Raw genomic sequence first — 23515 nt, 5'->3', positions numbered from 1 at the left:
GGATAAATGATAGGCTACTGAGATGGGAAAAAACTGGGAGAAGAACAAGTATGTGAGAGTTGAAGTTCTGCTAGGTGTGTTATAATTTGAGATACCTATTGAATATTGTACCAGAGTTCTACAAGCAATAATTAGTTGCAAGTCAGCCATAGAAACCAACTATGGTTAATTTAACGTGAAAAATTCCTTATTGAAACAATATTTGATAAGTCACAAGATCACAGGAAAGTTAAATTTGCCAAACTTGGGAAATGGGCTCTTCACTGGGAGACTAGGAACTCAGAATCACCCTGAAGAACCAGTCTGGTGAGGACACTGCTGTTGGAGTTTAGCAGTTTGCATCTCTAACACCCTCCCACTAGCACCTGCAGAATTAATTTCTCACTGCCCTGCTTCCTCGTGTAATTAGCTACTATTCAGAGTCCCCAGTGGGTGCATCTGATGGACTGAGCCAGGGCACTGGGCTAGCTGTCAGGAGTGCTGGGGAAGCAGATATCCAGCTTTTTTGGATTTCTTAAATGAGAAGCAATCTCTCACAAGGCTTGCATGATGCCAAATTCCCTAAATCCTGCAAGGGGATTCTAATACTGGTCAGGGAGAAAATGACACATGAGAATATAAACAACAAAGATGCACTATAGACGTCCTTGTGGAGATGTAGGCTTGTCAAATAGGCAGCTGGATATGAGTCCAGAGTTCTAGGGAGAGGCCAGGGCTGGACATAATGGTCTGGAAAGTATCTGGCATGTAGATACTTCCATGGATGAGGGCATTCAGAGAAGAGAAGGGGGCTCAGGTCAGGGTCAGCTGAGGGGGAAGAGTGGGCAAAGGAGGCTGAGGAGGAGAGACCACTGAGGTAGGAAGAAAATGAGGAGAAGATGGTGTTTCTATTGGGATAAGAGAAGAAAGTGTTTCAAGGAGGGAATGCTCAACTGTATCAGATGCTGCTGAGAGGTTGATTAAGATAAGACATCATAAACAAAAGATAAAGAGACAGCTGGCAGTGCCATACAATCACATAGGACATTTTGGTGTTCAGAATTCTCAGATATGTTACTTCATACCTCAAATGGTATGATAAATCTATTCAGTAAACAAGCATTATTGAATAAATGCTACATGCAAGGCACAGTGATACAAGAGCTTATGGTCTTAAACTTCAGTGAGTATAAGAATTCCCTGGAGAATCTGTTAAAAGATTCCTTGGCCCCATTCCCAGACATTTTGACTTATTGGATATTTCTACTGTTTATGTCTAACAAGTACCTGTAGGTGATTTTGGTGTAGGCATTCTTTGGGCCATACTTTGAGATCCTTGGGCCAGTGGGAGATACTAAGACATTAATTTTGTTTTGCTTATCTGCCTATTTCCATAGATAACTTCAGATAACTTCTAAGAAATATTTTTAAAGTAATTAAAAAATTAGGAAAGATAGAAATGAAATAGAAATATAAGATGCAGATACACAACTTTCCAGATGCTAAGATCCTATATCATTGATAAAATTGGACCACATGTTTGGCTCTTAACTTCCAGGCAATCAAACCAAAAAGTCCTAGCCTCATATCATAAACAGGAAAATAAAGCTTAAAGAAATTAAGAAAGTTTCTTGCATTTATACAAATAATACATGGCAGAGCCAAGATTGGAACTTAAAGTTTATTGTTAACCAATAAATTCACTGCACATGACAGAACATAAAATATAATGAAAATAAAGAAAAATATAAAGAAGAAAATAAATATCAACCATAGTTTAGCTACTGTTAGCCACTGCTAAAAATTTAGGGCTTTTTTTCTAGTTGATTTTAAGATAGTTTTAATTTTTTCTGATTAAATAAGTATACTTACTTTAAAAGCTTTGGAAGAGAAGAAAGTGTAAAGGAGGGAACAAAAATCCATGTTTCTATAAGCCAGTGATAAACACTTCAGTATTTTAATATATTTCTTAATAGGCTTGTGTTAGGCTTTTCTATTTACATGTACATTTTTTCACAACAGTAATGGAATTTTGTATACACGAAGTTTTATATCCTTTTCAGTATGTTGGTGAGCTTTTCCTATCTTGTTAAAATATTTTAAAAGTATAGTTTTTTTCTGGCTGCTTAAAATTCCAACTCATAGCTTTATCATAATTGAATCATTCCACGACCATTGGATATTTAGGCTTTATTTATTTATTGTTAGAAAGCTGCAACGAGCATAAATATTTGTTATTATGACTGAAGAGAAACAGACACTCTCCACTGCTGGTAGTGATTTATGTTGATATAATATTCTTCAGGTATTAAACAATTTGAAAATGTTAACGTCCTTTCCAGTAATTCGGTTTCTAGGCATCTCTCCAAAAGACCCCAGACTTTTTAATTATTTTCCATGCTTTGAACTGTCTTTTCCTTAGGATCTAAACGCTCTTCCCACAGCAATGCTTATTTTTATGGCTTCTTCAAGAACAAGCGAATAGTTTTGTTTGACACTCTACTAGAAGAGTATTCTGTACTAAACAAAGACATCCAGGAGGAGTCTGGCATGGAACCCCGCAATGATGGAGAAGGGGACAGTGAAGAAATAAAAGCTAAAGTTAAAGTGAGTTCTTCTTTTCCTAAGAGACCCTGGCTTAGTTTTTATAAACAGTTTCTGTGACAGCTCAAAATAACCTTAATTTCTATGTAGTGAGTGTTGAACTCAGGGAGACTATCAAATAAAAATATAACTGCCCCTTTATAATTATGGTATTTGGGAAAGAATATCACTGTTGTTACATGTTAACTATCTTTCAAGCTTTCACAGAATGTTCACAAGTATAAGATAGGAAAATTTGTATGATTATAAACTGTTTTTAAAACAGGGACTTTATATATAATTCCTGATATGTTTATGATTGAAGAATTCCCACAGACAAGATAAAGAGGAGATAATAATCATCTCATTTTTAACTTCACTGAGAATATAGTAATTATAGGCTTTGGTGATGGAGAGACTTAAATCTGAATCCTGTTGTCATTTAGTAGCTGTGCATTTTGGAGTATACTGTGTAACTTTGTCAGTTTTCTTTTGTTTGCTTAAACATTTATGAATTGTAAACTCTGCTGAGATACTTTCTTTGGAATTCAGAAACGAAGAGGGAAACCTTGCTGTCAAGGAGCTTATAGTCTAAAGGGGAGAAAGTCATACAAGCACAGCTCCATATGGTAGCAGCAGCAGCAAAGCTATATATACTGGATGCAGTGATAGCATAAGAGAAGAGATTTCTTTAATCTGACCTTATAGTCTGAGAAAGCTTCTTCTGAATCTTCTAGATGAGGTCAACTGATGGTAATTAGCAAAATCTAATGGCACCCCACTCCAGTACTCTTGCTTGGAAAATCCCATGGACGGAGGAGCCTGGTAGGCTGCAATCCATGGGGTCGCTAAGAGTTGGACACGACTGAGCGACTTCACTTTCATTTTCATGCATTGGAGAAGGAAATGGCAACCCACTCCAGTGTTCTTGCCTGGAGAATCCCAGGGACGGGGGAGCCTGGTGGGCTGCCGTCTATGGGGTCGCACAGAGTCGGACACGACTGAAGTGACTTAGCAAAGTATACCAAGACTAAATGGGGAAGGGGAGACAGTGATAAGAAAACAATATATGTTTAATCAGAAACAGTCTCTAGTAGTTGCATATGTGATGGGACGCGTCATCGGCTTTGATGGCATTCAGAGATGGTTTGAGATCTGTGTAACTGTGCAAATAAGTTAAGCTCTCTAAATCTTTGATTTCTTAACTGATAGACAATGCCAGCAGGGGCTCTCATCTTGAAACTATTGACATCTTGGACCAGATAGTTTTTCACTGTGGGAGGCTGTCTTGTGCCTCATGAGATGTTTAGCAGCATCCTTGGCCTCTCCCTACCAGGTGCCAGTATCAGTCCCTCCTTTCCCAGCAATTGTGACAATGGAAAATGTCACTAGATATTCCCAGATGTCCCCAGGGTTGGGAGAAAGGAGGCAAGATCACTGCTAGTTGAAAAACACTGAGATAAAGATGCCTACCTTTTAGGGTTGTGAAGATTAAATGAAATAATACATGAGAAAAACCTGTGTACTCTGAGTACCAGTAGAAAAAACTGTTATCATTGAGCATCTGTTTTGATTTTAAAGAGATGGTCTAATAGAGTGCCTGGACTGTTATAAATATCTAGATGGAACAAAATGTGAAGGGGTTAAATAGCGTTGGATGAGGGTTAACTCTTTGGATTGTATTTTTTTTTTAATAGATTTATTTTATCAGGCTATTGGGATAAAAGTCATTTTGGTCTGACCAAGGATCATAGGATTTTAAGCTAGTAAGAGCTCTTAAGGTCATCTTATAGATAGGAAAACTGAAGTCCAGAAAGAGTAACCAGGTAAGAACACTGGGGAATCATGCACGTTCAGCAGGTCAACTTGCTGAAGTGGTATCTACATACAGGGTAGATGACGATAGCCAGACCTGCGTGTTAGATAGTGGTCTGCTGGTTTCAAGCAATCTAATGAAATTACTGACCTTTAGTATCTATGAGGGAGAAGGCAATGGCAACCCACTCCAGTACTCTTGCCTGGAAAATCCCATGGACGGAGGGGCCTGGCGGGCTGCAGTCCGTGGGGTTGCTAGGAGTCGGACGGGACTGAGCAACTTAACTTTCACTTTTCACTTTCATGCATTGGAGAAGGAAATGGCAACCCACTCCAGTGTTCTTGCCTGGAGAATCCCAGGGACGGGGGAGCTTGGTGGGCTGCCATCTATGGGGTCGCACAGAGTCGGACACAACTGAAGCGACTTAGCAGCAGCAGTATCTATGAGACCCTGGAGGAGGAAATGACAGCCCACTTAGTATTCTTGCCTGGAGAATCCCATGGGCAGAGGAGCCTGGTGGGCTACAGTCCATGGGGTCACAAAGAGTCGGACATGACTGAAGTGACTTAACACATCTAACACAGTATCTATGAGAACAGTATTCTTTGGTTTAGCAATCTTAGAAAAGGTTTGGTTTAGATCTTAGAAAAGGTTAGTCTTTTGAACTATGTTGAGTGGAGTTTGAGTTATTTTGCTAGCTTCTTAAAGAGCCTGCTTTATTTCATTGATAGCTGCAAAAATTTAATTTTTTAAAATTAAAAAAAATTTTGTTTGTGGTTGTGCCAGGTCTTCATTGCTGCATGCAGGCTTTCTCTGGTTGTGGTGAGTGGAGGCTACTCTTTGTTGTGGCATGCAGCCTTTCCATTGCTTCTCTTGTTGTGGAGCACAGGCTTCAGTAGATGTGACACGTGGGTTCAGTAGTTATGGCATACAGGCTTAATTGCTCCTCAGTATGTGGAATCTTCCCAGACCAGGGATTGAACCAGTGTCCCCTGCTTTGGCAGGCAGATTCTTATCCACTGTACCACGAGGAAGTCCAGATGCAAATATTTTAGCATGTATGTATAAATTACATAGTCTTGCCCTAGAGAACCTGTAGTAGAGGAGACTAGATGTGGCTCATAGTTTAAGGCAGGGGGTGGTAAATAAGTGGCTGAAATAGTGTGACTTTTAGAAATTAAGAAATGAATGCAGATTCTAATGGTTAGACAGATTTCTTAAAAGAGAGGAAATATTTGAACTAGGCAGAATTTTGACTTGGGGCTGGAGCTTTTCAGGATGAAGATATGCAATGAATAAAGCTATAAAAACAACTGCACAATGGCTATTCTAAGACTAATGAATAAATGGATTCTTGCAGAAGGGGATAGAAAGGTAGGCCGGGACCAGTTTGTAAAGTACTTCTTCCTGAAGACATTCTAGTGGTTGTTTTCAGTGACCTGAAAAGTTTTGATTGATTTGGGTAGAGGCCAAGGGGCTTCCCTGGTGTTTCAGATGATAAAGAATCTGCCTGCAATGCAGGAGACCCAGGTTCAATCCCTGGGTCAGGAAGATCCCTTGGGAGAAAGAGGCCAAAGCTTGTTTTAGGAAGTTTAAGATTTGATGGCAACATATATGATAGAGCAAAGATTAGAGGCAAAGGGGACTACTAGGGACTTACTGCATCAGGATCACCAAGATAGGCATGAAATAAGGGCCTACACTAGAGTGAGAGGTCAGAATAAGTGTGGAGTCATAATAAAAGATGGATTTAAAGGACTTATGGTGATTGCTATTGTGGAGACTGAAGGAGAAAGTCAAAGATTGACCCAAATCTCATGTATTGCTTTTTAGTGCATGTATACAGGTGAGGTGATTTTGGTAGGATATCAATATTTGAAATTTGAATGGCTATATGTGTATTAATGAATATTAGGAAAAAGATCAAACTAGTGTATCATGATTTCATGAAAATTGTCATTTGGGATAAGGCTAAGTTAAAAAGTGAATTTATTTTTAAAAAGATATTAAATAATCACACAGCGGATACACAAGTGTGGCAGAAGTTTAGGATATAGTGGTTTATTCAGCACCTGCTACTGTATACCTACTACACATATTAATACAACACAGTGGGGAATGCAGAAATGATTTTAAGTCTGGAGAGTGTAGAGAGGATGAAGTGTTTCAATTTGAGCAGATGTTTAAAGAAGAAAACTAAATCCCTCTTCTTAGAGATAAATATTATTAACATTTCGATGAGTATCTCTATACTGGCTATTCACATTTTAAAAGAAGTCTAGGAGACTTTCTCCCTGCAGTTTATCCTTCAGAAGACAAATTCAGTAATTAGAACAACCTGTCTCAAAAGCATTTTAAGTGAAAGGAAAAATTTAAATATATAAAAACTGTCCCTTTATAGAAGAAAACAAGTATTTCCCCAGCAAGAGCTAGGGTCATGTGAATGTCTTCCCAGTTGATAAGTATAATAGAAAGAGGACAAGATCCATAGGTGTGAATTTGGGTTTTACCCACTGCTTATTAGCATGATAATCTTAAGACATTTTAACTTTCTGCCGTCTCTAAAATGAAGATAGTACTTCCCATCTTGCCCAGCTTGCTGTTGTGAGGATCCAATGAATCAGCTTGTGAATTTTATTTTATGAAAAGGAAAGTGCTATAGAAAAGAGAAAGATACTTATTTTTTTTCTTATATGTAAAATTAGCATGGGAAGAAAAGAAAATCCAATTTTATCTTAAGAATCTATTACAAATAAAAAAGTTTCATTTTTGCAAAAATGACCCTTATTTAAGCTCTTGTCATTCCATATCTTTGAACATGACTCCATGGAGTTCTGAATAGCTTCCTAAATGCAGACATCAAACCAAGATACAAGAGCCTATGTTTTCTTATAGAGACCTGCTTGTTTTATAAAAGGATTAATTCATAGTTCAGATTAAGAAGCAATGAGGCTGATGATAGCTGCCTTGTAGTAGTGGAGATTAACAAACTGTTTGTAAAATATCTAATAATACAATGTCTGGTTCATAGGTCATTTAATGAATGGAAACTGTTATCATTATTATTAAACATAGCAGCCTATTTTGCTTATTACTAAAGTAATAGATAAATTAGAAAACATGAGTAATCCAACTAACCATAAACATATATCTATTTCTGTGGTTTTTTTTTTATTAAAAATCATTTTTCCTCTTATTGGGTATATGGGTTTCCAGTTTTTTACTGTTAAAAATATTCTTGCAATGAATATTTTTGTATGGAAATCTTCAGTTACATCTCTTAATTTCCCCCTTAGAATAGATGTCTATTAATTAGTGCTTTGTTCTTCCCTCTTGATGGCCATTCCCTGAAGGCACAGGTACACGTGTTTCTTAGCCATTTAAGAAACTAGGCTAGTTAGCTCTTTCTTTACTTTCTCCACCAAGTGTATTCTGACCTAGATTCTGATCTTTAAAAGGAAAAGAGATAGTAAATGTAAAAGCTGTCTTGCCAATCACTTTTAATCTATCCCTCTTTTTCATGCATCTACCCAGCCTTGTTTTTAAGTGGTCATTTTCCTTAAAGATGAGGAATTGGTGAAGAAATGGAAAACTGGTAGAATAGCTGGATTCCAGTATTTTGCTGCCTGTGTTCCCATTAGGTTGTGTTTTTCTAAGGTGTAGAAAACAAAATCAGTTCCATGTTCATCTGTTTGTACTTCACTCTTTTAAGTAGCTGGAGTTTATTTCAAAACTGTTAGCCTTCACTTTCTAGAATATATATTCTCTCATTGCTTGCTGCAGAACTGATAAGTCTCCCATAGATGAAGCTTTTTTTTTTAAGCTTTTTTATTATTTTGTTTAAATTTTTATATCTTTGTTGACATTTATTTGCTTGATGTCTTAATTGATACGATGTGTTAACATTCTCTATTATGATACATTTGTCAGATTTTCTTTGTAAGTCTGATAATTTTGAATGAATATATCCTGAGGCGTTAGTATTAGGAACATATACATTTAGAATTATGTGTCCTCCAGGTAAATTGAATCTTTTATCATTCTTTTGTTACTTTCTTTAATAATCCTTTTTGCCTTTAAGTTGATTTCGTCTGGTGTTAATACAGCGACACCATATAACTATTGGTTAATATTTGCTGGATGTCATCCTTTAACTTTTTAAAAATAGTATCGAGATAGAATTTACCATTGTAACCATTTTAAAGTGTACAATTTAGTGTTTTTTAAGTATATTCTTAATGTGCAGCCATCACCATATCACTTTCATCCTTTTACTTTTAACCTTACCATGTGTATTTGTCTCACACATAGATATACTTTGTGGTTATGGTTGCTTTTAAATCCAAACTGACACTAGCTTTTTTTTGACTAGCTTTGTTTGTTCACATATATTGTGATTACAGATATATTTTAAATTGTTTCTGCCATATTATTTTATGCCCTTTTTTCCCCTTTATCCTTTTCATATCCCCGCACCCCACCTCCACCCCAAACATACATCTCCTTCTGCTTTATTTTTAGAAATGATGGAAGGTTTTTAAAAAATTACATTTGAGTTTTCATTTAGGTTTGAAGGTTCATATGTGACTGTTCTTTTATGGTTGCTGTTAAAAATAAATCATGCCCACAAAGCCTAAAATCTTAAAATATACAATATCTTCACTGCTTCCTAAACAATCCAGGAACCTTAAATAAACAGTTTGATCTAATGACCCCTTTCATGTTATATTTTAGTTTTATCTTGTTCATTTTTCTTTTTTCTTTTTGGCTGCATGCAGCATGTGTGATCTTAGCTCCCCGACCAGGGATCAAACCCACGTCCCTTGCAGTGGAAGAATGGAGTCTTAACCACTGGATCACCAGGGAAGCCCCTCACACATTCCTTTTAGAAATTACTTTGCTTCTTCCAGAAGTATATGCTTTAGAAATTTCTTTTTTTTTTTTTCATTTTATTTATTTATTTTTTTAACTTAACAATAATGTATTGGTTTTGCCATATATCAAAATGAATCCGCCACAGGTATACATGTGTTCCCCATCCTGAACCCTCCTCCCTCCTCCCTCCCCGTACCATCCCTCTGGGTCGTCCCAGTGCACCAGCCCCAAGCATCCAGTATCGTGCATCGAACCTGGACTGGCGACTCATTTCATATGTGATATTATACATGTTTCAATGCCATTCTCCCAAATCATCTCACCTTCTCTCTCTCCCACAGAGTCCAAAAGACTCTTCTATACATCAGTGTCTCTTTTGCTGTCTCGTATACAGGGTTATTGTTACCATCTTTCTAAATTCCATATATATGCGTTAGTATACTGCATTAGTGTTTTTCTTTCTGGCTTACTTCACTCTGTATAATAGGCTCCAGTTTCATCCACCTCATTAGAACTGGTTCAAATGTATTCTTTTTAATGGCTGAGTAATACTCCATTGTATATATGTAGAAATTTCTTCGGAAAATTCTGGTTTTGTTTTTATTTTGCTCTCATTCTTGATGTCAATCCAAGATTGACAGCTGTTTCTCCTAGCACTTTAAAGATACCGTTCTATTTTGTTCTGGTTTCCTTTGTTCCTGTTGAAAAAGTCTGCTCTGAGCTTAGTTGTCTTTTACTTATTTATTTTTTAGTTCTTTCTGGTTATTCTTAAGATTTCTCTTTGATTTTTGTGTTGTGCAAGTATGAACTTTATCCCAGTCCTGCTTGGGATGTATTGTAGCTCCTATAAGGACTCATGTCTTTTCCTGAAGTTTAAAAAATTTTTTCCATTATATCTTTTTTTGTTTTGTTTTATTTATTTATTTATTTTTAAATGTATTTATTTTAATTGGAGGCTTACTTTACAATATTGTATTGGTTTTGCCATACATTGACATGAATCCGCCACGGGTTTTATCTTTGAGTATTGCTTCTTTCCCATTCTCCCCAGTTTATCTTTCTGGAATTCCAGTTAGATGAATGTTATACCATCTCATTCTGTCTCCCACAGATGCTGACACTTTTAAATTTGTCTCTTGGAGCTCCACATTCCAGTTCATAGATTCTTTCTTTAGCTATATTTAGTCTGTTCTTTGACCAGTCCATTGTGTTTTAAAGTTCTGTTTGGTTCTTTTTGAAATCAGTCATTTCTGGTAGCCTCTTTTTCCTTTCTCATGTTTTCAGTTCCCTTGTTTGTATGTTTGCTGTGCTAAGTCGCTTCAGTCATGTCTGACTCTTTGCGACCCCAGGGACTATAGCCTTCCAGGCTTCTCTATCCATGGAGTTCTCCAGGCAAGAATACTGGAGTGGGTAGTCATTCCCTTCTCCAGGGGATCTTCCCGACCCAGGGATTGAACCCGCATCTCTTACATCTCCTGCATTAGCAGGCAAGTTCTTTACCACTAGCGCCACCTGGGAAGCCCACCCTTCTTTGTTTATTTCATATTCTGTATCTGATGGTTCCATTATCTGAAGTCTTAAGGAACTACTGCAACCCTGTATTGTTTCTGCTAACTCTTATTTACTGTGGCTTGTTTTCTGAAGTGTTTGATAATTTTTACTGTAAATTCATAATAGTTCAGTAATCTTAACCTTCAGGAATCTTGAAGGGTCTGGGTTTAGGGTATATTCCTTAATAGAGCATTTGCATTTGCTTCTATCAGTTGCCCCTAGTGCTAGCAAGCCAGCTTGGCATTTTCTGGTCCGTGCAGATAATGTTTTTGACTTTTTTTTCTTTCTTTTTTGCCACGCATGCCATTGGGCATGCAGAATCTTAGTTCCCCAACCAGGAATCAAATCCACACCCCCTGCATTGGAAGTGTGGAGTCTTAACCACTGGACTACCAGGGAAGTCCCATGATTTTAATTTCAATAAGAGACTTTTGTTTTTCTCCACTTTAGGTGAGCTTGACACAATTGGGTTATTTTGCCAGCATTTTTTCCCTCTAGCTCACTCTTTGACTCAGAGTATAGCCGTTCATAGTTTTATACAAGGAATGTTAATTTCAACTCCTCAGCTTTGGCTTTTCCTTACTTTAAAGTAAACTTAACTGTATGTTTAAAAGGATATTTGTTTTACCTTATTAAGCATTTTTTAGATGTTTTTCAGAGTATGTGTGTATTGGTGAGTGAATGTAGGTATGCACATGTGAGTGTGTGTATAAGAAATTGTTCATTGTGTCTTGGCACTATTTAAATTGAACCTGGAAAGTTTATAAACAATGAGAGTTTTATTTGGCTTTGTAAACATTATATTGTGTCATTCATATGACCACCTATCATTTATGTTTATTTTAAAAGCAGTACTATAACAATATACAAATGATTACATATTTGTTAACTAAAAATTATTTATTTGATAAATGTTGAATAATTTATTTTTCTATCTATACTTGTGTAAAAGTTGAAAGCACAGGTCTCTGGCATCAGACTACTTGGCTTCAAATCCCAGGTTTTCTGTTTATTGGCTTGTGGCCATAGGAAAATTAGCTAACCTCTCTGTACCTAGATTTTCTCATCTGTAAAGTGGTAATAAGTATTCTTAATTCATATCATGATTATGATGTATAAATAATACAGTATATAGCACAGAGGGCCTGGTACATAGTCAGTGTTTGGTACATGTTAGCAACATTTGTTGTTATTTTTTTTTTTTTTTTAATCTTTCCTGACCTATTCTTCATGTGTGTTGAAAGAAAAAAAAAATATATGCATGTGTGTATGTATATTTTTGTGTGTATATATATATGTATTTACATATATGTATTTTTAATGTTGGTTTGAGGAGCTATGATAAAATTAAGGAAGTAGAAGTCCAATAAATTTTAACGTTAAATTTAACTTTATTAAAGTAATACAAACATATTGTTTAAAAGTTAAGAGTACAAAAAAGCATATGATGAAATACAGTAGTTTCCTGTTCCTCCCTTCTCTGTGCCTCTCACCCCGTCAGGCTCCTCTCCCTACGGATTTCAGCTCTGTTAGCTTCTTCTGACATTTATGCACATCATTTATATATACAATGTATGTATACTATTATCTACTGACACTGTCTTGCCTTTTAGTCATGGTAGACGAGGATTTAGCTCTTGGCCTAACATGTGCTCTGCTCCTACCTTCCCCCAATTCTTCCAGTATAGTCCAGTTACAGTTCTTGTGTGTGTGTGTTTAATTTATTTAGTTTTAATTGAGGGATAATTGCTTTACAATATTGTGTTGGTTTCTGCCATACATCAACGTAAGTCAGCTGTAGGTGTACGTATGTCCCCTTCTTTGAACCTCCCTCCCACCTCCCGCCCCATCCTGTCCCTCTAGGTTGTCACGGAGCCCCAGTTTGAGTTCCCTGAGCCGTACAGCACGTTCCCACTGTCTGTCTTCTGTATATGGTAGTGTGCTATTTCCATGCTACTCTCCATTCATCCCACTCTTTCCTTCCACCCCCCAACATGCACCCCACCCCCCACCCCATCCATAAGTCTGTTCTCTATGTCCGTCTCTCAGCCAATATCAAAACACTATTGAAAACGTTATTGTTAAACAATATTGTACCTTTTCACTGCTGAGAATATGTTACCTTTTTTTCCCTCTTGCTTAATAATTGCTTAAAAAAAAAAAAGTGCTTAGTGTTCCTTTTTCTTTTTGCTAATTCTTCTCACAACTTCTGCCATGTCCCAATATAATTTCCTACAAGGTTAATTGCATCATTAACCTTATTAGTTTTAGTCCCCCTCATCCCTCCTACACCCTGGGAGAGAGCTCTGTTCTCTTTCTTTGGGGTATTTCTCTGAAGTCCTGCTCTCAGCTCTCATAGCAGACCTCCCTGTGGTTATTCTTTTATATTTGGCTGTGCCAGGTCTTAGTTGCGGCGTGTGGGGTGGCATGTGGGATCTAGTTCCCTTACCAGGGGTCAAACCCAGGCCGCCTGCTTTGGGAGCACTGAGTCTTAGCCACAGGACCACCAGGCCATTCTTGTATTCCTTTTCCTTTTCTTTAGGTTGAAATCCATGTTGATCTACTGTATTCTCTGAATAGTGTGCATCTTCTACAAGTTTCTTCAGCTTAAAAGGATGCTATGGTGACTGAAAGAGTGCGATCATGGCAGTCCTCAACAGATTGTCTTTTGCACATTGTTCAAATCCGAATGGGTTTTCCTCTTTTATCTGGTGTACAGTTGTCATTCTGGGGTTGCCCTTTACCGTTAGAGATTCCCTTCACTTCTCTCCTTCACTGGGTCTCCTGTGTTCTGTATTCCATGACTTTTTGTTCTTAATTTACTCCTTCATTTTAGTAAAGAACATCCTCCAGCACCTTCCTGAGAAAGGTTGTGTAGTAAAGTAAAGTTTTTGAGTTCTTGCATCAAAATGCCTTCATTTTTCTGTCACATTTTTTTCCTGTCACTTGACTGGGGTTTAGATTTCTAGATTGAAAATACTTTTTCCTCAGGATTTTGAAGGCACTGTTCCATCACCATCTTGATTCCAACATTGCTGGCGAGGTGTCTGAAACCATTCAAATTACTGATCCTTAGTATGTTACCTTTGGAGAAGGCAATGGCAGCCCACTCCAGTACTCTTGCCTGGAAAATCCCATGGATGGAGGAGCCTGGTGGGCTATAGTCCATGGGGTCACTAAGAGTCAGACACGTGGAGCGACTTTACTTTCACTTGGAGATACTTTCAATACTTTCATGCATTGGAGAAGGAAATGGCATCCCACTCCAGTGTTCTTGCCTGGAGAATCCCACGGACAGGGGGGCCTGGTGGGCTGCCATTTCTGGGGTCGCACAGAGTCGGACACGACTGAAGCGACTTAGCAGCAGCAGCAGTATGTTACCTTATTTTATTCTTCTGGAAAATTGTTGAATCCTTTCTCTGTGTTCTGAAATTTCACATACCTTGGTGTGTGCCTTTTGTTTTTTAAAATTGAAGTATAGTTGATATACAATATTACACTAGTTTCCAGTGTACGACCTTGTGAGTCTGTTTTTACCCATTGTATTGGGTATGTATTTGGCCCTTTTAATTTGGAAGTTGAAGTTCATTGGTTCTAGGAGACTTATTGAAATTATTTTGTTGATGATTTTCTCCTCTCTATTTTTTCTATTCTTTCTTTTCAGAGTTCTATTATTTGAGTGTTGGCTTCCTTATACTGAACTTTCTTACCTTTTCTTCCCTGCTTTTCCATTTGCTTATCTCTTTCTTCTATTTTCTGGGAGATACATCATCTTCCAATCATTCTATTAAGCTTTAATTTCTAAGAATTATTTTTCTCTGTCCCTTTTTTTTTTTTTTTTGCTGCTCTAGGTCATCGTTGCTGCATACAGGCTTTCTCTAGTTGCGACCAGCGAGGGCGGCTCTCTAGTTGTGGTGCACCGGCTTCTCACTGCAGCAGCTTCTCTTGTTGCAGAGCACGAGCTTTAAAGCACAGGCTCGGTAGTTGTGGTGCACAGGCTTAGTTGCCCTGAGATATGTGGCATCTTCCTAGGACCAAACCTATGTCCTCTGCTTTGGCAGTTGGATTCTTAACCACTGGACCACCAGGGAAGTCCTGAATTTCCCATTTTTTAGAGTATCTTCAGTTTTTCCATGAAAGCAGTATCTCTCTAAATTTTCTCCTTAGGTGATTTGTTTCTTCCATATTGCATTTTTTCTGTATCTGGTCTTCCATCTTGACTCTTACCTTGTGTATCTTATAATATATACAATTGCTTGTCTACTTCTTAGTAAGAGAATGGGCTTCCCTAGTGGCTCAGTTGGGAAAGAATCTGCCCGCAATGCAGGAGACCTGGGTTCAGTCCCTGGGTCGGGAAGATTCCCTGGAGAAGGAAGTGGCAACCCACTCCAATACTCTGGCCTGGAAAATTCCATGGACAGGAGCCAGGCAGGCTGTGGTCCATGGATCGCAAAGAATCAGACACGACTGTGCAACTTTCACCTTCTTTGAGTTTAGTAAGAGAATGGGACTAAAAGCCTGGTTGGGTTCTCTGCGCCTGTACATAAGGTTTATCAACTTTGAGCTTCACTGTGGTATGTCCTAGGGGTGCTTGCAGTTGGGGAATTCCTGTTAGGATCTCCTGGTCTTTCCTGGTAGAGGGATCAGAGTTCCCAGGGAGTACTCTTCCAGGCTTTTGTCTGGAGGGCAGTGTTTTGAAAGCCAGGTATGAGGAGAGGGCTAGCTTGGGAGAGGGAGTGCTCAGTAGTCAGTGTACCATACATACCATTAGGTAAGCAAATCCACGGTCTGTTGCTGGTGTTCTCAGGCCTTCAACTATGCTGAACTTCCAGCTGAAGTGTCCTTTTCTTTGCCCTATCCAAAACGAGCTTTTCAGGCTTTTGCCAGGATGAGGGACGAGCAATTGCCTTTTGCTTGAGTGTGGAGTTGGAGAGGAATCTGTACCATTTCTCAAACAGCTCTCACCCAATTCTTATATTTGCCACAACCTCTTCCTGTTCCTCCCAGTTCAGAAGTACCTGGGTCCTTTGAAGACACTGCAGTGTAAATCAGACTGGTTCTATATATTTTCTCCACTGCTGGCTTATGATTCAACTTTCTTGACCTGCCTAGTCCATATTTATTTGTCTGCTTTCCTGCTTCCAAAATCTTGTTACTATTGCCAGCTCTCCTGTTTTCCCTATCCTGTTTATGTCTTAAAACAAACAAACAAACTCTTGATTGCAGTTTTACTGGGGTTTTTGGAGGGAATAAAATTAGATGTGAATGTTCCTTCTGCCATTTTAACTTGGAGGTCTCAGTTTTTAAAATGGCAATACATGGTGTTTTTGAAGGTCACAAGTGACATGTACTTATTTGTAGATAATTTGGAAAATAGGAATCATCTGAGGTAGTTAAACATCACTGTATTTCTACCATACAGAAAAAACTGTTAACATTTTGATATGCTTTCAGTCTGTTTTCTTTATTTGGGTATTTTTACATACACATTTGTCTTTTTTCATGATTGGAATCATACTATTTATTTTTAGTTTTGTTTCCTGCTTTCTTCACCTAATGAACCATGTTCCCATGTCAGAACATACTCTTTCAAAACGTTTCTAATGGATGCATAATATGAATGTTGTTTGACACTATCATGAGCAGTTTCCCATGTTATAACATAATCTTTGAAAGCAAAATTTCTAGTGGGATTATAATATGGCTGTTACATGACTTTGTCATGATTTATTTAACTCTTGTCCTATTGATAAAGATTTATAGTTTTTCTAACCTAAATTAGACTCATGCAGTCAGAATATGTGTGTCTGGTTCATGATTCTATGTTTGAGCTTAACCCAGTATCTAATGTGGAGTGGCTGGAGGAATGTTTTGTTCAGTGAATGAACAGTTTTGCACGAAAGTCTGATTGTTTCCTTAAGTTAGACTCTAAAAAGGACTCTTACTTGGTTAAAAGGGATAAACTTTTTGAAGTTTCTTGATAGTTTATTTTCAATTTGTTCTTTGATTCAGAATAAGAAACAAGGATGTAAAAACGAGGAGGTGCTTGCTGTACTAGGCCATGAGCTGGGGCACTGGAAATTGGGACACACAGTCAAAAATATCATTATTAGCCAGGTAAGTCTGGAGTAATTCTCTCTCTACCCCTTTTTTCTTGGCCACACTGCCAGCTTCTCCAACCAGGGATCAAATCCATGCCCCCTGCAGTAGAAGCACAGAATCTTAACCACTGGACCACTAGGGAAGTCCTGACAATTGTCTTTTTATGGCAGGAGAGTCAAACAATAAGCATAGCAGGCATGAGAGTTCACGTAGTAGAGAAGTGAAGACAGACTCTGTAGCCGGGCTTCACGTTACAGCTTGCTGACTTACTGCCTTTGTGACCTCAGGCGAGCTCCTGAGCCTCGCTCTGCCTCCATTCCCATTGAGTGGTGATACCTCATAAGACTGAAAGAATTAAATGAGTTAATACATGTAAAGAGTTTGGAGTAGTACCTGAAATGTGGTAAGTACTACATAAATATTTATTGTTGTTAGCAGTTGCTCAGCTGTAGGAGCTGTGAAGATCAAAAGGAGCCTAGATAAGTTGGACATTAAAATGCTTTTTAAAAAACATTTTTTCTCTTTTAAAAAAGTCATTGTACAAACATTGAAAAGAAATTGAAAAAAGTAGTAAATATAAAGGAGAAAATACTTTCTGTAACATTCCTCTTTTGGGTATTTATACCACTAAACCAACAGAGTGACCGTAGTTTTCAGGCTCTGAGTGAAATAGCACTCTTGTTTTTTTGACTGGTTCTGAGCATGTATGGTCTCAGATGCGTCTTTAATGGTCTTTGTAGCTTTCTAAAAGGTCAGCTGGTTCTGGGTGATGGATCGCATGGGAAGGCTTGTGTACCTGCTCCTATCGGCACTTTTCTGTTGCCTTACATCTGTAGGTATAAAAATGAGTGCCTTGGATGGAAGCTATGTTGTATGGATACATGGCAGTGAGTAAGACATTAAGTCCAAATGCACATTTATTTAAGTACTCAGTTTAATAAGGAAAATCACTGCTCCATTCATGAAAGAAGGGGTCCAATAGCCTACTGTGAGGGTAGTGGGCTGATCCCGGAGGTGCCTCATCAGGGCTGGAGTTGATTGCCTCTTCTAATAGATTGGGCACTTCAGCTGGAGCCAGTGGGCAATGTCTGCATTGTTGATTAATGCATTGACTCAATCCCTGTCACCATGGCCACTCTGTTCATGAGCAATTGACCAAATCCTAGAGTGGCTGGGCAGAGAAGCTGGCTAACATCCACAGAGCAGGTATCTTCTCCACCTGAGCATTGACAGAGCCTCCTCTGCTGTGGAATCGTTTCGGTGAAGATTCTCATTAGACCTAAGTATTATCATACTCTGGGCTAGTTTTGGAAGTTTTCCCACATACCTTTTTTCCACATCTCCTTGTTAGCTGTCCTCTAGTTTGTTCCAAGGCCCTAATCACCCAGCTAAACCAATATTTGCTCACTAATAACGAATTAGTATATATATACCCTCAACTCAGGCCCTCTCTACTTTTAGAATAAAAGTAAAACTATAAAACCACCTAAGTAACTTTTCCTGTGGTCACGTTAACATCGTTCTTAAAAATCACAGCATGATGTCTTGTTCTACTGATCCCACAATGAAATTAGGTTAGTAATAACTTAGAAATTTTGTATCCTTCTTTCTAGATGAATTCTTTCCTGTGTTTTTTCTTGTTTGCTGTATTAATTGGTCGAAAGGAGCTTTTTGTTGCATTTGGTTTTAATGACAGCCAGCCCACTCTGATTGGACTATTGATCATCTTCCAGTTTATTTTTTCACCTTATAATGAGGTAATGTATAATCTTTAAAATTATCACACATATGCTCTTGTCTATTGCAAATCTAGAACCTTGAGAGTAGTGAAAAAAGAAACAAACAAAACTATAGTTTTACCAAGCAAGTTTAGTCCCTTGATTTATTGGCCAGTATAAGAATGTAGCAGAAAAACCCAGACCCAAATAAAAGGTGCTTCTATATTGTTAGGGGAAAAAAAGTGGAGAATTAGACTTTAGTGGTGAAAACCTCGATGTAGCATGTACCTCAGAGACTTGGTAGATGGAAATTAACTATTGGAACACTATGTCCTAGACCACATTTTGTTAAGTACTGGCAAAAATCTGTATGTGAGGGGACAAAACAACTGATAATTGAGTGTGTGTATGACTGGATAAGACAGATTGTATGACAGTGTTCCTGTGGTTGCATTTCCTGACCACCTGCTTCATAATAGACTTAGCATCTGACTCCAGATCCTCTGAAGAAAAGTTGGATGTTTTATGGTAAGCAAAGTTTGAGAACCACTGCTCCATGACTGCTCAGTAGGGGAACGCTGTATATGTGATAAGACATGGATTAATGAGACTGTATATGAATAAATCCAGTGATGGCAGCATACTAATTGATTAAGCTTCCAGAGTAAGCCAAGAGATCAGGGATCTTGAGATATCTCCATTCAGAAGAATTCTTTCTTTGGGACAAGTTGTAGAGTTAAGGTTTTAACTTTCTCCTTAAAAGGGGGGGTAGGGTGAGGTATAAGGCACCAGGAAAGAAAAACAGGGAGGAAGAGATCATGTTTGTATAGCATTGTCCACAGAATGTGCATTTATTTTCCAGAGAAGTAAGATTTATTATCATTAAACTCTAAATGTTTTAATTTTTTAACTTTTGTTGAGAATACTTATAAAGTGCTGTATGCTGATTGTTACTTCTTAAAGAGGTTATAGAACCGCTTGTAATGATACTGTGGAGAAGGAAATGGCAACCCATTCCAGTATTCTTGCTTGGAGAATCCCATGAACAGAGGAACCTGACAGGCTACAGCCCATGGGACATAACTTAGCGACTAAACTACCACCATAATGATATTGTCATTTCTGTCTTCAGTCACAATTCAGGAATGTCTTAAAGACACTGAGCTATGTGTATGAAATATCCCAGAATCTTCTGCTCTTTATGCAGTCATGCTGTTTATATAACTAATTTTCTTATAATCTCTTCGCTGACTGTCAAGCTAATAATCCTTGCTAATGTCAGTGTACCTTTCTGATATGGTCATTATTTGTTTCTAATTTTCTTCTTCAACCAACTATAGACTGGGAAATCAGATAATCAAACTCATTAGGTAAAAGTTACTGGATTCTGACTGAGTGTATAAGTGTCCTCTGGTAAGTAAGGCACCAGTAATGTTAATCTGCTTTGGGCATCTAATTTGGCCTCTCAGTTTTTGGTTTTATCTCCTTTATTTTGAGTAGTTGAGTTCACATCAAAAAATAGCTAAGTAAATGTGGGATATTAGAGTGATTTGAAATATAATTAATTTAGAGATATTAGCAACTGTTTTAAAAACCTCAATGAGCCCAGGGTATTCATTTCAAAAAGACTAAGTAGTTAAACAGAAAAACATACGTTTATGTCCACATTTAAGAGGTCATAAGAAGAAAGTGATATTTTCTTGGGAAATGGGAAACATGCCTTATCAAAAGGATTTGAAAACCTACAGTGGAGCAGGTGGGCGCGGGCTAGTGTCTGCTCAGGGTTTATTTGTGTCACAGTGAGGTTCAAGGGACAGCTGCCCTGGGACCCTTGAAATCAGGAGACACGTAGACAGACAGATTAGTTAATGATTATAACCCAAAAAGTACATTCAAGATCTGGAAAGAAATTTCAGGTAGGAGCCAGGTATTAGCTTTGAACATGTCTAAGAAGATATCAGGAGCTCCCAGACTTTATGCTGAAGCTCTGGATCTGCTGATGGCAATATGAGGTACAGTTGAGAGACTTTAAACTTTCTTTTTGCTTTATTGCCTGATGTATCTTAAGGTAAGAAATAGACATCATGTCATCCAACTTATAATATTAATACTTCAGTATGCAAATAAATAATTTTTCCCTCAGAAATTTCTATTTTCAAATGAAACTTGTCCCCTTCCTAGTAGTCACCCTCAGAGACTGAATATTTATTCTAATGAAGCTACCATAGCTCAGAACACTCTAGAAAATTCTATTTTGAGGCCATCATTAGAGGCTATAGTGTGTGTGTATACATGTATATATATCTATACATGTATACTTGGAATATTCTCAGTGAAGACTGTTGTTAACATCTAAAGATGGATAAGTGAGCAAGAATATTTTTTTTAATGGAAAAAAGAGTCTGAATATAAATCACCACATCTTACCTCTGAGAAAGATGGTGTCATGGGCTTTGGAGTCATCGAGAATGTCAGCACTATCACCTTCTGTTGTGTGACCACAAATAAGTTGTCTCACTGCTGAGACACCCCTTCTTCATCTGTAAACAGGAGTAAGAGTAATCACCTTGTAGGATGCTGGAGAATGTAAAATGCCGACTCAGTGCTTGGCCCATGGCAGGTTCTCAGAAATCAGTATCTCTTCATTAAGATTGACATGTCTTTGGATATATGTCTGTTTCTGGTCTATCTGCTTAAAGAGGGAAAGGCTCAATTTCTAATAATTCCCCCACCCTAGGGTCTCCAGAACACAAGTGAGGTTTCTTTTGGCTTGCTGTTTCTCTTGTCCTGAGCTGAACTTCCTCTGCAGTATTGGCTCATGAAAGCTTTAGTAACAACAAAGAGGGGAAGTGGTTAAAATGCTTTTATTTCCTTTTTCAGGTTCTTTCTTTTTGCCTAACAGTCCTCAGCCGCAGATTTGAGTTTCAAGCTGATGCATTTGCCAAGAAACTTGGGAAGGCCAAAGACTTATATTCTGCTTTAATCAAACTAAACAAAGACAACTTGGGATTCCCTGTTTCTGACTGGTTGTTTTCCATGTGGCATTATTCTCATCCTCCACTACTAGAGAGACTTCAAGCTCTGAAAAATTCAAAACAAGACTGAGTTGCCCAGGGTCTGCAACTGAAGACATTTCTGATTATTTTCTGTCCTGGCAGCATGTTCTGGCTCTTGATGTTTTTAACTTTTTTTTTTTTTTAAGGAAAAATGATTAAGTACAGAAAAGCCAAGCTTTAAATACATTTAATATCTCATTTCAAAAATGATTTTAATAATCCATTTCTTAAAGAAAACACTGGATGAAATTTTGAGGCTTAATGTTTTTAAAGGCATAGTTTTATCTTTAAAATCTAGTTTACCATCAACTTGTAAAATTATTTGAGAAAATACAGAACTTGTTTTATTTACATGTTTATATGGAACCTGCATATAAGGTATTTGGGGGCATATGTTTAAAAGGGAACACCACCTCTGAATTCTCTCTGTAAGGCAGAAACAGTGGTCCCGAATCACTGTGCTCATACCTAAGTTGAAACTTATTTCTACTTTTATGCTGTTATGATTTAAGCTGGCCAATCAGTGTTTTAAATAAGGAAGAAAGATAATTCGTAAGGCTGATGTTATACAACTGAAAGTAGTTAGAAATATGCTCTCTACTATTCTACCAAATTTCTCTGTTCCCTTTCTCGTTATACACTGATCAGGAATTTCTGATATTTTAAAATTAGAAATTATGTACAGAGTATTTTAGATCATTGGGTTTTCTTTTTGTTTTTTAGAAAATTTCAGTCTATCTTTCTTTCCACCTGGTGGGTATGATCCCATTAGGGATAATATAGTATTATCCCAAACATTCATACTCTTAAGTATTCAATAAATTGTGCATCCTTTTGCTTAGCAGAAATTGCCATATCAAACAGGTTTTGCTGTTAAAAGTGGGAGAATTGTGGAAAGAAGAAATGACATTTTAAGAGACATAAGGGTGAAATACTGATGATTCTCTTATGATGTTACAGGAAAAAATATAATTTTCTATCTCTTTGGACAGAAAAGTTTCTGTTTTTATTTTTCTAATTTTTACCAGTAAGTCATGAGTACTATTTTATTTAATCAAGCCTAATTCCATTTTAGAAAATTATAGTTCTTGATATGCAGGCAATTTTTATTTTCAAGACAAACGTTATGAAAGATTTCCAGTTTCTGAAGCTGCATGTTTGACTCAAATCTCCGTTCACTTTCTGAATGAGACCCAACTTTGTGCCCAGAGTCCCACCCACTGGTGATGTATATACTTCCTGGGCATTTATTCCAAAGTGGGATCAACTGTGTGCACTTGGCCTCTGGCCAGAAAGTCTTTTGCTTAGCTGATATTTGGATGATGTCTCTACATGGAAACAATAAAAATAAGCCTCTAGTTTAGTATCGCATTATTTATTTTCCTAAGGAACAGTCCTATGATTTTATCCAGCATCTTTTACCTATGAATTCATGCTGTGATAACTGCCTTTCCTTCCTTTCTTGCCTTTAAATACAAATTTCAGTTCTACACCAGTGAAACATTAAAAATTGCCAATGCAGATTGATGTACTCTGTCTTTGATTTGACAAAATCTGTCTGTCATTTGTTACCTAGGATGTATGCTTATTACACTAGAGGAGCTGAGTGCTAGTAGTGAAGAGTAGAAGGAACAGCCATAGTGCTGCGTGGTGGCAGGACCATTGCTGTACCTCACTCAGAGCCCTCTTAACTGCCTTCCTCCTGCTCCACTCCAGAGCGTTACCAGTTCTTGCTGACGTCTCCTCGGAAGCGTCATTCAGAACCATCCTTCTCCATTCCCGTAACTTCTCATTGTCTTGGTCTGTTTGGTCTACTCCAGCTGCCTCTTCAGTCT

At 37.7% G+C, this 23515-nt stretch overlaps 1 protein-coding gene and 1 long non-coding RNA gene across 2 annotated transcripts in view; one reads left to right on the top strand and one right to left on the bottom strand.

The window, feature by feature from the left end:
- The window catches only part of ZMPSTE24 (zinc metallopeptidase STE24), a 43742-nt gene extending 20539 nt beyond the window's left edge, over positions 1-23203 (top strand). The window contains exons 7-10 of the mRNA XM_061412377.1: positions 2402-2586; positions 16817-16921; positions 18520-18663; positions 21505-23203. Coding sequence (XP_061268361.1) covers positions 2402-2586; positions 16817-16921; positions 18520-18663; positions 21505-21729 — 659 coding nt within the window. The 3' untranslated portion in view covers positions 21730-23203. The remainder of the gene's footprint in view (positions 1-2401; positions 2587-16816; positions 16922-18519; positions 18664-21504) is intronic.
- On the bottom strand, positions 14613-21505 carry LOC133244775 (uncharacterized). Its single transcript, XR_009735515.1, has 2 exons — positions 21052-21505; positions 14613-20454 (listed from the first exon to the last, which is right to left on the bottom strand). It is a non-coding gene; the product is annotated as an uncharacterized LOC133244775 (long non-coding RNA).
- Positions 23204-23515: the final 312 nt, after the last annotated feature.

The sequence above is a fragment of the Bos javanicus genome, chromosome 3, assembly GCF_032452875.1.
Source record: "Bos javanicus breed banteng chromosome 3, ARS-OSU_banteng_1.0, whole genome shotgun sequence".
NCBI classification, from domain to species: domain Eukaryota; kingdom Metazoa; phylum Chordata; class Mammalia; order Artiodactyla; family Bovidae; genus Bos; species Bos javanicus.
This window is presented reverse-complemented; position numbering and strand designations above follow the sequence as displayed.